Source organism: Cupressus sempervirens, chromosome 6 (genome assembly GCF_028749045.1).
Source record: "Cupressus sempervirens isolate cs-2001-9-10 chromosome 6, ASM2874904v1, whole genome shotgun sequence".
Taxonomy (NCBI): Eukaryota; Viridiplantae; Streptophyta; class Pinopsida; order Cupressales; family Cupressaceae; genus Cupressus; species Cupressus sempervirens.
In genome coordinates, this window is record NC_143123.1 from 18,667,682 (window position 1) to 18,683,583 (window position 15,902).

The 15,902-nt window shown below is 34.0% G+C and overlaps 1 protein-coding gene across 4 annotated transcripts in view; it reads right to left on the reverse strand.

Annotated features, from left to right (window-relative positions):
• Positions 1 to 445: 445 nt before the first annotated feature.
• The window catches only part of MEE49 (Ribosomal RNA processing Brix domain protein), a 58,938-nt gene continuing 43,481 nt past the window's right edge, over positions 446 to 15,902 (reverse strand). For all 4 annotated transcript variants that reach the window (XR_016352617.1, XM_089786425.1, XM_089786426.1 and 1 more), the window contains 2 exons: positions 1,182 to 1,271; positions 446 to 1,025 (listed from right to left, as the gene is read on the reverse strand). Coding sequence is in view for 3 of the 4 variants with exons in the window: in XM_089786425.1 (XP_089642551.1) it covers positions 987 to 1,025; positions 1,182 to 1,271 (129 nt within the window). In the remaining variant the exon portion in view is untranslated. The remainder of the gene's footprint in view (positions 1,026 to 1,181; positions 1,272 to 15,902) is intronic.

A 15,902-nucleotide genomic window follows, 5' to 3' on the forward strand; every position in this document is an offset into this window, starting at 1 on the left:
ATCATGACATAAGATAGTTTTTGTCTGCATTGACTCCACAATAAAATGGAGCTGCAGAAAGAAAGAATAGAATGTTGATGCTGAAGAACACACACAATCAAATCTAATAAAGAACTTGTTTTACAAATAGATTGTAAAAATATAATAATGTTAATAAGAAAGAATAGAACAAAACAAGAAACAACTAGTCACATTAAATGAATCATAGTTATCTAACATGCAGTTCATACAGTAGTCTAGATTTTAAATCATGGACAAATCAGAATAAAGGATAACAACATGCCAAATGAGATATGAAAAGGAAGGTTTACAACGTGGAAGCACATGTTACATGAGAACTGAACTATATCAAGGAAAGTTTGAATCTAAAGCTGATAAAGAAAAAATTCCAGACCACCCTACAAAAATAAGTATAAAAATAATATATGAGGTTGTACAAGGTCACTCAAAGTGAAAATGTGAAAGTGGATTAGGGAAGATTTCTTATAAAGTGGTACAAGTTTATTTGAGCTGTATTTAAAAGTCCACAAAAATGAAATGAACTATACTGAAAAGAGGGAAAAATTAATAACTGTTTTGAGCTCTCCTTAAGACGAACAACCTGATAAATGTACAGATACTACAAAAGATGCCCAAACAAAATCACAAATTTTTTTTTGGGCATATTCCTTTGCAGTCTGAACTATACAGATAAGAGGGAAAATGAATGTTTTGAGCTCTTCTTAAGACAAACAACCTGATAAATGTACAGATACTACAAAAGATGCCCAAACAAAATCGCAATTTTTTTTGGCATATTCCTTTGCAGTGTCAGACTACAGGATGAAAGTTAAAAAAAATCTACTCAACTTTCATGCCAAGGCCAAAAATAAAAAATTGACATTCATTGTCGTTCCCCAACACGTGGATTGGTCTAAAAAGTGTACTATAGCCTCCAATAAATAGTGCGACTAAACAAGAAAGTATCCAGCCAAACATGCTCCAAGTTACAAGAAAAATCTTCTCCGACTAGTGTCCATGTCAGGCTGATCACAATAAACAACCCAAAAAAACGAAATCAGAAGACTTCAAGTATAGGGTCCTGAGAAATCGTCTTTAAGTTGAAGGAGACTCGCAATCTTCAAATATGAACACAAAAAAGAAACCCAACATGACTCAAATTACAAGCAAGCATAATGTACCTTGTGAACCCATTCGTATTCTCCGCCTCTTGTATCAAACGTTCCATGCTGCAAACTTATTAACTTTAATGTGAATCGAGGACCACACTCCTGCATGTCAACAAGGTAGATATTTAATTATGCCAATAGAAATTCCAAGTGACGCCTATGAAATATATATATATGAAGTACACAAACCATTTTAAAATAGTACGTTCTTTAATAACTTATAAAAGCTAGCAAATGTTTTTCAGAGTCCATTTTCTATTCATAAGAATGCTTCAGGAATCAACTGTAAATGTTTTGGAATCAACCTTCCGGGTCACACTCAGATATCCATCATCAACAAGTGAAATATCAATAATTTGCTTGCAAACAAAATCTACAAAAGAGGTGGGAAAGAATGTGATGGGAGGATCGGAGAATAAGGGGAAAATGGAAGGGTGTAAAGATAGCGGAGGAAAATAAATAATAATAAACTAAAAATATATAGCCAAACCATTAAAATGCATAAAATATGAAGGAATGTGCATCTCTGTATGCCTACATGAAACCGTGTGTATAAAATCTATATAAAAGTTCATCTGTGAATGTATATCAATATATTAATGAATATAGAAAACATGTCTATTAGATAGAATATATAGTTCCACAAAGTTTCTTGATGGGGGACCGAGAAGTTTCTTGAGCCGAGTTTAGTGGCTGGGTGGACCAAGGCCCTAAATTTGGGGACAGCAATGGGGTGGGCATTGCTCATATACACAAGTTGAGGTGATTGAGGTGAATTGAAATACTCAGAGCAAAATCTGCAATATAACATCTCTGCACAATATTTCACAAAGTTAAAGGTTGGAATCAGCATGCAATGGCATGTGCTATATAGCAACCCAGCAGCATCCTGCAAAGAGCAGAGGTCGTAACGTTTCTGCCGAGTCTCCAAATCACAATAACATCCCGGTGCAGAGAATGCTAGGGTTTTTTTCCCGGTACAGAGATGTGTCCCCGTGGAACAGTCCAATATGTATAGCGAAAAATGTGAAAAAATAAATGAAAACGCAATAATATTAGACAAGAGAAAAAAGCATTAAAAAATAGAAAAATTAGAACCATAAGAGTGACCGAGTATGGTAAATTGAGACTTAATTTACAATGGATATGTATATAAGTAGGGGAATCGTATATATGCATAAGCACTAAAAATATAGGTGCACTGAAACAATAATTATAGAAGCATATATTAACGACTTGAAACAACATGAGTAATCAGGGTATTCACATGTATGCCACGTATGCATGTATGTAGTGTATTAATATTAATATATAGTCGCTAGTGGATGCAGGAGATGGCGCTTAAATTCCTTTTGCACCACCAGGTGAACTTTTCGACTGTACCTAAATCATGTGTAATGTCCCTGGGGGGAACCTTTATTAATTTATTTTGCAATTCTCAATTATGCTTTTGCCGACTAAGACTAATTCTATTCTCCATATGCCTTTTCTTAATCAAAAGATAATACTTCTTTAATGTTTTTCTGCACTGGTGTGTCATTTGGAGTCAAGAGGTTGTGACTTTAAGTTTTTAGTTTATTAATTATATATATTGAAATATTCCTAATCTATAAAATATTTATATTTTAATAGTACATTTATTTATTTATAATTAGTTTTATTGTTAGTTTATATCTTGATATATCATATTTAATTTATAATATATTATTATTATATTGCACTATACTATATGATATTATAATATGATTAAAATTATGTAAAGAGATATCACATTATGACTCACCGAGAAATACATAGGAGACGAAAGCATACATACCGATATAATTCATAGAAGAATTAAAAATGAAGGTGAATGTGTGCGCGCATTTGCATGTGGGGGTGTTCATGTGCACATGCAGGGGGGTGTATCTATACATAGAAGTAAATAAGAAAAAGAGTAAGCAAGGCTGGTATGAAAATGAACATAAAAGAAAATAAATTCATCAGATTTATGCAGTTTCCACCGTCCATAATGATCAATATGCTTGCTCCTAGATAAGACCATGTACATTTTTCATCACTATAAGCAAGCATATTGAATATAAGTACATATCAATATATATCAAAAGTGCAAGCGCATTGTCAAGTAGATGCATGCCAAAATGTGTGTGGGGTTGTATGGTTATGGGTGTGGGTGTGGGTGTGGGTGTGAGAGAGAGATATTAGAATATATAATACTGAAATGCATGTGTGACTGTCGATAGGATGGAAACATTAAAATATAAAATGCATAAACATAAAAAAATATAAGCAAATGTTTAGGTGCAAATAAATATGAGCAAAAAGCAAAGAAATATAGGTTTTAAAATATATGAAACCTGCCAAAAGGCACTTTTTTAATAGAAAAGTCCATAGTTTGCAGACACAGAGAGTACTCTGCAAAGCCCAAAACTTTCAACTCCGAAAAATCAGCAAATTCTCAACAAAAACTCGGCGAGAACTCAGCAACTTAGATAGTACTAAAAATTAAGATCTCTTTAAGACATTTCTATTTTTTGTATGATCCAATTACAAATGTACTAAATAAAAAATTGACACCTCAAAAGAGAAAATGCACTGCTTTATAACAGTAAAAAACAAGTGAAAAACACAGTTCAGACCAGAGTTTAACCTGTATCAACACCTTTAACTTGTGAGAATCCACCCAACAAAAAATAGATTACTCCGCAACTCAAAAGAGTTTGCAAACTATGGCAAAGTCCATTTGTAGGCACCTAAATAGTGCTGAGTTCAAATGTTATACAGTGTGTAAAACAAAACAGAAATCTGAAAAAAATCTCTATCAATCATGAATCCTAGAGCCAGCAATTTTTTTCCTTGAACAAATCATTGACCCAACTTTCAATGACATATTTTGCATTTAAAGCTCACTACAATCATATTAAAATCCCTCAAATATGAGGCAAAAAAAGTAAAAGAAGAAAATCATTGCAATAGCCTACAAATCCCTATTAAAAACTCACAAAAATTGACAAATCACTCACAAATAGGGTTGATTCCAACAGAAGTGAAGTCTTGCGGAATCAGCATGGAATATTTTTGCAATTTTCTCTCTTTCATTCTCTTTCCGACTTCTGGAAAACCCTAAATAGAGGATCCTATTGAGCAATGGCAAATCATCAACAAAATTTGGAAGGGCCTCGGTCATCCTAAATTGTGGGGTCATGTGAGACAGCATCAAAGCAACTAATGAATTTGTCCTAAATCGCAGTTTCTATTTGACCCAAGCTCTCTGCAAGCCTCACCACATGGACTCTTTTAAGATCAAAAATATATTTAAATATTATACACTAATTTTAAAATTATAACTTTTATGCACTATTATAAATGGCCCTTTAATAAGGAAGTAGATAACACCAATAGTTTATAACGAATGTCATAAAGTAGTTTCAAATATTTAAATTATTATTGACAAATAATATATATTAACAACATAGAAGCACAAAACGGCAATAAAAAGTGATTATACAAAGTTAATTGAGAGTTGGCATGTGCATTGATTTATTGCCCATAAAAATCTAGATTTTTAGTCAACTTTCAATGTTTTTTTTTGCAATTTATCGAGCAATAATTTAAAAAAACCAAAGTTCCACCAGAAAAAAAATTGTGGGAAACTAATTAAAACCCTAAAAGTGACATTTAACAGGAAAAACCCGCAAAAATGGGACTTAATTCTCTACAAATTGACACACAACATTGAAGACACCTCTGAGAAAGTTGGGTCGAAAGTGTTGCTAAGTCCCAAAGCATTGCAAAGTCAGGAAGTAGTGTGGAGATGGACGATTACAAACAAAATTTTCTTCTTTTTCTACATTGGATATATTGTATAGCTTGATTGATACTATTCCCTTTTAAACATTGACATGGTGCAATATGAAACAAAAGAAGGCCATAACAAAGCTATCTCTTTTTTATATGTTGCAATATGATCTAACTGAGTAACAAAGATTTACCTTATTTATTTTGGAGAAAACAAAGAACCCTACAATAATAATTATAGTCATTTTAGGCTTGAAAATTACAAAATATCTTCCACAACAAGTCAAATTGTGATATTGCTTGCAAAATTCAATTATGACATATTACAGCATTTTAGGCTTGTCAATTATGACATATAAGTTCTTATGATTAATCAAATTGCTAGATTTTTAAAACTCCACCCAGATTAAATTAAACGATTCATGCAATTGAGTTTCCAAGTTCAACATATATGAAGTTATTTTGGTATATACATGTGCCTATATCATTTCATATATGTGTGTATCATGCCAACTTTGTATATGACTTTTGTTGAGTATGTATAATAAAAGTAACTTGGGAGAATTCTACAAAATGAATTTTACTTATATGAATATGAAGATTTTCTTTAATTGACTATTTTGCGAAGAAAACTTCATTTTGATTTTGAAAAATAAGAAAGCCCATGTCATATTTTGGTTCTACTTCAAATCATAGCTTGATTGAAAAACAAAATCAATGTTAAAACTGAGTCCTCCAAGTTAAAAATATATTAGGAGGTTGTGCAAGTGCTTCTAATCATTTACATTAAGTCCTTTATGCTATGGAAAAGTCGTTTAATTTTAATAAGTAGTTATTGGTTGTTTGTTTGTTTTCCACATTTTTTGTAAGTTCAATTTTTCCCTGATTTTACAAAGATCCTTGCTCTAGTTTTTTTATTTATTCCCCAAACGATTTATGCTTCTATGGTTTTTACTATTGTTATTATAATAATAAATATTAGAGATTATTATTATTTAACTTTGATAAATACAATAATTATACTTCATGAGTGATTACATATTTTTATATGAATATGATTTTTAACATTAAAATCGGAAGTGTAGTACAATTCGATCCTCATCGTCGAGTAGCTCGCTTTGTCTTCACCATTGTCGAATTCGAGCAGAGAATACAAGGCAAATAGCAAAACAAAGAAAAAGTTCCACTTATTCAATCAAAGAGGCAAAGTTGAAGAATAAACGCCAACAAATATCAATCAAATTCCAAAGCATCAACACTTTGATCTGATCATACTAGGCAAAACGCAGACCACTAGAGATAACACTAATTTCCAGCAAAAAACTTCGACTCCAAATGTGTCCTATTTTCGCTCTGCTATGAAACCCTAATGTTGATGACGCCAAAATTTTGCATTGAGTGAGGGAAATTTAGATAAAGTGGTTGCAAACATAGATTCTTAATACCTCTTCCTGCCATGAATTCTGGGATTGGAAATGGTGAGAAAGGGCAAGCTTCACTCAACTTTTTCTAAGTTAGTCGTGGAAACAGATTTTCGATTTGCGATGAAGATGTTGAATCCATTTGTGGCCCTAATTAGGCATGATGATCTTGAGTAGAATTTTACATTGCAGGGAATTTGCAATCATTAGATTAGTAATAAAAATGCAAGCGCTACCAATCAAGAGTTATCAGCGAAATCTATGGAAAGATTAGGGCTTTGGCCAGTAGGAAAATTCAATAAGAACAACAAAGAGAGACCCAAGTTGGAAACGAATTAGACCAATACACTCCAGCTCTCATCGAATCATAAGAAAGGCAAGCTTTTTCCCTAATATCAATTGCTCCACTGCAAGCTTAGACAAACAAATTTTCTTCTTTTATCATACTAAATATGCAGCCCAAAATAGATAAACCCTGTATTCCCAACAGATAGGATTTCTATCTGAACCCGTTGCAAGGCCAATCAATATTCATGAAGCCAATCTCCGAAAGACAAAAAATTCAAAGCCCAACTCACTTCTTAACCCTACATATATCCCCCCACATCGCAGGAATGGTTCTCTCAAGTCTCCTTTTTATTCCCCCAATCAAACCCTCATGGCTCCTCAAACCTTTAATGATAAAACTGAAGAACAGATTCTGATTATCAGCAATCAGGTCAGCAAAGATCGCTGGCAAGAATGTTAGAATGTTGGTGTATTTGCATTTTGGAATGCGCCAAGACAAGAAATGATCAATTTCATCAACTAGTTAAAGGAATTCTGTAAAAATCAGAAGTACATCTCACCATTCTGATAGATTGATATATATACACTGCAATAATGAATATGTGAAAAAAGATTTCCACTTTGTCTTTGATTATTATTATAAAAGTTATTCTGTTAAATTCTTTAAATGGATTCCAAATTGTAAGTAAGAACAATTAAACTTCCCCATGCCAACATGGATTTCCATTCAATACCTCCCCCTTGAACTTATGCATTTAGAGATTCTTAGGAAAATTGGACTTTCAATTAGTAATTTGATAGGAATAGATGCTTCTTATAAATATTGCAATAATGTTAAATTTTTTATTAACGATAAAAATAAAAATTTGGAAGTCAATACGATTAAGTTAATTTCAAACAACTCTATATATAAATTGAAATATTATAGATTTGAAGGCAAAATCTCAAAAATAATCAGATTAGATAATGAGAGAAAGATCTCGTTTAAAACTTGATGCATGAGCATCCTGGGTTTCCTTGAAATCCTACACTTTTGTTATTTATGCCTGTTGATGCCAAGTGATCCTTTGGGTGCCGAGTTCCAGTTGGTGTCGAGTGATCCTTTGGGTGTCGAGTTCCTGTTGCTGCCGAGTGATCCTTTGGGTGCCAAGCTCCTGTGGGTGCCGAGTACTAGTTTCTGCGAAGCCTTCATTTGCCATGTTATCTGTGTCTAGTTCCAGTTTGGGGCCAACTTTGCTTGCATTTAATTTTGATATAGGTAGTTAATATTTGTTATGGGCCGACTTGTGGCTTTCCTTGTTCTATAATCTTCTGTAAGCCATTTTGGCAGGTATAAATAGAGTGCTTAGGCTTAAATTAAAGGTAGAACGTGGGAAGATCGAAAAAGGGAATACATATGTGTCTATAAATGTGAATTTAAAGCTGGATCGTGGATTTGTAAGTTGTATATTTGTAATTGGACGTAACCCAAAAGGCCTTACAGCTGGGCATGTATAAAGATATTTTGATGAATCAATAAAAGTATTTCACTCTCTTCTCCTTTGCTTCTTATTCTTTGTGTTTGCTTTCGTTGTGTTATCTCTTGCAGGGTGGTTTGGATAGCTAGGTGAGCCTTTGGCCCTAGTTATTCATCTTGTTCCCTGCGTCAATTTGGTATCAAAGCGCATTGTTCCTGAGTGTGCAAGCAGATCACCGAAGTGTGAGGCAATTTGTACCAAGACCTTGGTTGGGCAAAGTTTATCAGAGATTGAGGTTCATCCCTGTGGAGATTGGATCATGTAGAACCCTGATTTGGATTTGGTTGTAAGGTGGCAAATTTGCGGATTTGACCTATAACTTGCAGAGGGTTACGATCTTGCAGGAACCTAATTTGTAAAGATGGTTCGTAGTAGAAGAAACGTTGATGATGCTATATTCGATCAATTAAGACAAATTGCAACCAGATTAAATGTTGTGGAGATAGCCCAGAGGATAGGAGCACATCTTGATGATGTAATTGATGATGAAGCAGTAGCACCAAACCATAATCCAAAACCTAAAGAAGATCAAGATGAGGAAAGATTGTTGCAAGTGTTGTCTAGTGTAAATTCAAAGCCTGCTATAGAAGTTGTTCCTTATGATGGAAAATTGGATACCAATGCTGTGTTGGATTGGATCTCTGATATGGAGAAGTTCTTTGAGTATGAAATACACTCCTGATAATAGAAAGGTGAAGATTGCAGTCACTAGGTTGAAAGGTCATGCATCACTATGCTGGGAGCACTTGCAAACTAATAGACAAAGGAGAGGAAAGGAGAAGATCAGAACTTGGCTAAAGATGGTGAACAAGGTAAAGAACAAATTCCTCCCTGCTGATTACCAAGTTAGCCTGTTGAGAAAGATGCAAAATTTGAAACAAAAAGATGCAAAATTTGAAACAAAAAGACATGACTGTGAAAGAACGTACTGAGGAATTCTATAGATTGAACATCAGATCTAGACATGTGGATGACGATGTTGAGAAAATTGCTAGGTACATTAATGGATTGAGATCTGGAATTCAAAATAAAATAAGTTTTGTGAAGTTGGAAAGTGTAAAAGAAGCATATCAATATGCCTTGAAAGCTGAAGAGATCTTAACAAAGAAGCGTGAACAAAGACAAAGAGGTAGAGGTGGCATATTCCAGAGAGGCAAAGGTAGATCTTATGGTGAAGGTGGCAGATCTGACAATTCTATGTAGGATAAAGGCAAATTTGAATGGAAGAATGATGACAAAGGCAAGACAGCATGGAAAAGTGGTAATTTTTATCGAGGAGGCACTAATTCTTATCGAGGAAGAGGTAATTCATATTCTAGAGGTGGATTTCATGTTAATTGTTTCAGATGTGGTAAAGAGGGCCATAGATCTTTTGAATGTAGATCCTCTGAAAGTAGGCAAGGTAACAGATATGTTGTGATTCAAGAAGATGATGAGGGTTCGCTAAGTGGACCTGAGGCTGGAGAAAGTCTGATGGTGAGAAGAACCTTATGTAATAAGGAAAGTGTTGAGGAACCTATTTTAAGGAGAAGTCTTTTCAAGACAAGATGTAAGATGTCTGGAAAATACTGCAAGGTGATCATTGATAGTGGAAGTTTTACAAATTTGGCATCAAAAGAGTTGGTTACCAAGTTGCAGTTGCAGAGGCTGAAACATCCCAAACCTTATCATGTTTCATGGATCAAAGATGAGCATAAGATACTGGTAAGTGAGCAATGCCTTGTGAAGTTCAAAATTGGACATTACTTTGATGAAGTTTTGTGTGATATTATGCCCATGGATTGTTGTCATATTTTGTTGGTTAGCCTTGGCAATATGATAGATATGTTGTACATGATGGAAGATTGAATCATTATACTCTTTGGGTAAATGGGAAGAAACAAACATTGTTGCCTTTGATTGAAAGTCCAGATGAGGTTAATTGTACTGCTATAAGAATTTGCATGGTTAATGGGAAACAATTTGAAAAGGAAGTGAAGAAGAATCAAGTATGTTTTGCCATAGTCCCTAGAGGACCGAGTGTTGGTAGTAATGACTGAGTAGCAAAAGTTGGTAATGACCAAGTGACAGCAAATAGTGATAGCTGAGTACCAGTAGAAATTACAAAATTGTTGAATGAGTATAAAGACATTATTGCTGATGATATTCCTGATGGTTTACCTCCGGTAACAAGTATAAGTCATTGTATGGATCTGATTCCTGGAGCTAGTTTGCCAAACAAAGCACCATATAGATTGACACCTATAGAAAATGAAGAACTTAACAGAGAAGTGCATGAGAGAAGTGCATGAGTTGTTGCCGAAAAGTTTGATCAGAAAAAGCTTGAGTCCATGTGCTGTACCTGTTGTATTAGCACCTAAAAAGAATGAAGAATGGAGAATATGTACTGATTCCAGAGCCATTAACAAGATAACAGTGAAATATAGGTTTCATATGCTGAGGATGAATGACATAATGGATTGTTTGAGTGGTGCAAAGTATTTTACCAAGATTAGTTTGAAGAGTGGCTATCATCCGATCAGAATTAGAGAAGGTGATGAATGGAAGACTGCTTTCAAGAGAAATGATGGTTTGTATGAATGGTTGGTTATGCCTTTTGGTTTGACTAATGCACCTAGTATTTTCATGAGTTTGATGAATGAAGTTTTGAAAAGATTCTTGAGTAAGTTTGTGATTGCTTATTTGGATGATATTCTGATATTCAGTAAGACTAAGAAAGAACATCTTGAGCATATTAGACAAGTATTGCAGAGGTTGGAGGAAAAGTTGTTGATTAATCTGAAAAAGTGTTCTTTTATGCAAAAGGAGATTGTGTATTTCGAATTTGTGATTTCAACTGATGGATTGAAGATGGATCCTGAGAAGGTTAAAGCAATTTTGGAATGGCCTACACTTGAGAATGTGGGTGAGGTAAGATCATTCATGGTTTGGCTAGTTTTTATAGAAAGTTCATAAAGAATTTCAGTTCTATTTGTAATGCTATGACTAAGACAATGAAGAGAGATAAAAAAGGACTTCAAGTGGACACATGGAGCTGATAAGAGTTTTGAGACTATGAAACAAAAGGTTGCTGAATTACCTGTATTAGCTTTACTTGATTTTAACAAAGTATTTCAAGTTGAATGTGATGAAAGTGGTAATGCAATAGGAGTTGTATTAAGTCAAGAAGGTAAGCCTATTGCTTTCTTTAGTGAAAAGTTGAATGATGCTAAAAGGAAGTATTCTGTGTATGATCAAGAATTTTATGCCATTGTTCAAACATTGAAGAAGTGGAGACATTATTTGATTCCTAAGGAGTTTGTGTTGTGTACTGATCATAAAGCTTTACAATACTTGGGAAGTCAACATAAATTGAATTAGAGGCATATGAAGTGGGTTGAGTATTTGCAAAGTTTTACATTTGTCATTAAGCATAAGAGTGGAGTTACTAACAGAGTTGTTGATGCATTGAGTAGGAGACGTTCCTTGCTAACAGAAATGAAGGTTGAAGTTCTTAGTTTTGATGAAATGAAAAAGTTGTATGATGTTGATCCTGATTTTTCTCAAGCGTGGAGAGAGTGCAAAGCACCAAATGTGACAGATCACATAAGTAAGTATGATGAATATTTTATTCAAGAAGGTATGTTGTTCAAAGCTATTCAATTGTGTATTCCTAGAAGTTCTATGAGGTTAAATCTAATTAAGGAAAAGCATAGTGGTGGATTAGCTGGACATTTTGGAGTTGATAAGACATTGAGTTTGCTGAAAGAAAAGTATTATTGGCCACAAATGTATAAGGATGTTCAGAAATTTGTAAAGAGTTGTGAAGTTTGTCAAGTTGCAAAAGGGGTGAGTCAAAATATTGGTTTATATACACCTATTATTGTTCTTGAGAAACCTTGGACTAACATCAGTATAGATTTTGTTCTGAGATTGCCTACGACAGTGAAAGGGTATGATTCCATATTTGTTGTAGTGGACAAATTTTCTAAGATGGCTCATTTCATACCATGTAAGAAGACATCAAATGCTGAGCATGTTGCTGAACTTTTCTTTAAAGAGATTGTGAAATTGCATGGATTACCAAGAAGTATTATTTCTGACAGAGATAATAAGTTTGTTGGTTATTTTTGGAAGACTTAGTGGAAGAAGATGAGTACTGAGTTGAAGTTTAGTTCTACATTCCATCCACAAACAGATGGACAGACAGAAGTTGTGAATAGAAGCTTGGGTAATTTGCTAAGATGTTTAGTTGGGAATAAGCCAAGTAATTGGGAGATGGTATTGGGACAAGCTGAATTTGCATATAATAATTTTGTGAATAGGAGTATAGGGAAGACACCTTTTGAGATTGTTGCTGGAATGCATCGTAGAGGTATATCAGATTTGAGAGATGTTGCTGGTGAAGAAAAGAAAAGCGTTGCAGGAGAAGAATTTGTTGATTTTATAAAGGCTTTGCATAAGAAAGTGAAGTTGAGGTTGGAACAATGTAATCAGAAGTACAAGGAGAATGCTGATCAGTCTAGACGACGCCATGATTTTCAAGTTGGTGATGAGGTGATGGTTCATCTAAAGAAACGAAGATTTCCAGTTGGAACATATAGTAAGCTGAAGATGAAGAAATTTGGACCTTGTAAGATCTTGAAGAAGTTTGACAGTGGTAATGCTTACGAAGTTGAGTTACCTGATGACATAGATATATCTCCTATATTCAATATTGCTGATTTGTGTAAGTATCATGAGTCAGAGGATGAAGTTTTGTATCAGATGATTATCCTAAGAAGTAGATTGAAAAAATTGAATAGATATTGGATCAGAGAGTTGGCAAGAGCACAAGAGTAAGAGATTACTATGAGTATTTGGTGAAGTGGAAGAATAGACCTATTGAAGATGCTACATGGATTTCTCAATCTGAGTTGGATTCAGCTCAGGTTGTGACACTTGCATGATTCAGGAGAATCATTTTCTCCAACCCCAGTTGTCTGACGCAGGAGCATCTTGGGTTTCCTTGCAATCCTGCACTATTGTTCTTTAGGCCTGTTGATGCCGAGTGATCCTTTGGGTGTCGAGTTCCTATTGGTGCCGAGTGATCCTTTGGGTGCCGAGTTCCTATTGGTGTCGAGTGATCCTATTGGGTGTCGAGCTCCTGTCGATGCCGAGTGATCCTTTGGGTGTCGAGCCCCTGTTGGTGCCAAGTACCAGTTTATGCGAAGCCTTCATTTGCCGAGTTATCTGTCCCTGGTTCCAATTTGGGGCCGACTTTGCTTGCATTTAATTTTGATATAGGTAGTTAATATCTGTTATGGGCCGACTTGTGGCTTTCCTTGTTCTAGAATCTTCTGTAAGCCGTTTTGGCAATTATAAATAGAGTGCTTAGGCTTAGATTAAAGGTAGAACGGGGGAAGATCGAAAAAGGGAATACATGTGTCTGTAAATGCAAATTTAAAGTTGGATCGTGGATCTAGAAGTTGTATATTTGTAATTGGCCGTAACCCAGAAGGCCTTACAGCTGGGCATGTATGAAGATATTTTGATGAATCAATAAAAGTATTTCACTCTCTTCTCCTTTGGTTGTTGTTCTTTGTGTTTGCTTCCGTTGTGTTATCTCTTGCAAGGTGGTTTGGATAGCTGGGTGAGCATTTGGCCTTAGTTATTCATCCTGTTGCCTACGTCAAAACTGTTCAACTTGTGCGCATCTGAAAGGTACCTTTTCTATGATGAACATTAGAAATAAAAAAGAAAACCAGGGGAAGATCATAAATGAGATAGCTCTTATAGAGCCTAGTAAGGTTACAGAAAGAAAAGTAGCTACAAAATTTGAGAATGGTGAAATCAGATCAAAAAAAACAACACTTATGTATGTACGTACGTATGTATGTACATACGTATGTATGTATATACTTACATAGTTACATATATATTTGCTTATATTCATTTTCATATATATATGCATATGTGTGTGTGTGTGTGTGTGTGTGTGTATACACATATATAGATATATAATTAGGTTCTTATTAGGTTGGTATTCAATATCATCTCATACACTTTATTTTTCTCTTGTAGTTTTCTTTAGTGCCCACCTTACTCACTTTTGGTTATTTATTTATTTATTTTTATTTTTATTTATTTATTGATTTATTTTATTATTTATCTATTTAATTTTTTTTATTTTCATTTTTTAAATTAATTTATTTTATTTAGTTTTATTTTATTTTCATTTGGTGGAATGTACTTTGATTTGTTTTCTTGTCCTTATTTTGTTTTATTTTTCTCTTGATTTACGTGTAGCTCTTCCTTGCCCCTCTCTCTTTTCTTGTTATTTAGCCTGCGTTTACAACATATTATTCTTCTACGTTCTTAGCTCTCTCACTATCATCCTAATGATGGATATTCTTAGCTCTCACTATCATCCTGATGATGGATCATTGAGTATGATTTGAAACGTTGATGCTAATAAAAATCTCACACAATCTCACCCAGAAGCTTAAACATAACATCTACAATCGCAAATACAAGGATGGGAAACAGATTCATACCTAACACTAAGGAAGAACAAAAGAAAGAAATGGAGACACTACAACATTCAAAAGAAAAAGAATCCCAAAGCAAAGAAAAGGAAAAGATTTTAACTCCAGAAAACAATAAAGAAATTATTCCATTGTTAGATTTGAAAGACTATAAAGACACTACTCTACAGATGACTTTAACTCAAACGTGTGAAGATCAAAACTATAAAGAAATCAACATGAGAAAAGAAGGAATAACAAAATATAATATTTCTAATATAAAGAAGTTAAGGACAGTCAACAGTAGCAAAAGACTAAACAAAAGAAGAAGAAAATACAAAAACTAAGAATATAAGAGCAAAGAAATGCTAATTGCATAAAAGAAATAATGGAAACTCCATTGCAAAAGATGGAAGAGCCGGTGAAAAGAACATAGACACCAAAAAAGAGGCAATAAATTGATGCACCAAATTTTGGCAGACACCAACCACAGCAAAAGAATCACCTATTTATAAGATGAGTGAGCACAATGCAAGGGAGAAGGATCAAAGTAAGACAAAACGAATTATAATACAAGATTTTCATGACTTCTTGAATAATGATTCATCAAAGAATGAAGATATGGAAATGATAATTTCAGATGAGAAAGAGAATGAGAACCTGGAACTATTAACCGATGAATTGATCCAAGTTTTTAACTCCGACAATATTGATAACAGCAGTGACTTACAAAAAGGGGATTTAATACAGTGAGTACTGAAAATAGGCGGAGATAATTACATCTTTGAAGATTTGAGAAGAGATATGTTACTCATTCAAGATGAAGATGAGAGAAATAAAGATTTATAGACAAACGAATCTAGAACAATAACAGGTCAAGGAGATGGTAATGATTTAGGTAGAACATGGAGCAGACCAAACTTAGCAGATGATATACATACAGACAATGAAATAAGACTTGCAGAACAGATAATGAAAGAATTAGAAAACGAAGAAAAATGTGAGAAAGAAGGAAAACAATATGATAGTACTTTAAATGCACATGAAAACATTGAGCAATTGGGTATTTTGATGAATCAAGAAGGAATAAATACTCCTAAATATGGCAGATTGAAAGCGAAAAGAGAATGGAAGTTGCTTAACGAACTCAAAGAAGTAGATGGGCAAGCAAAAGAACAGCAAAAGATTAGTCATTTACTTAACACACGGAAGGGGACGAACCTT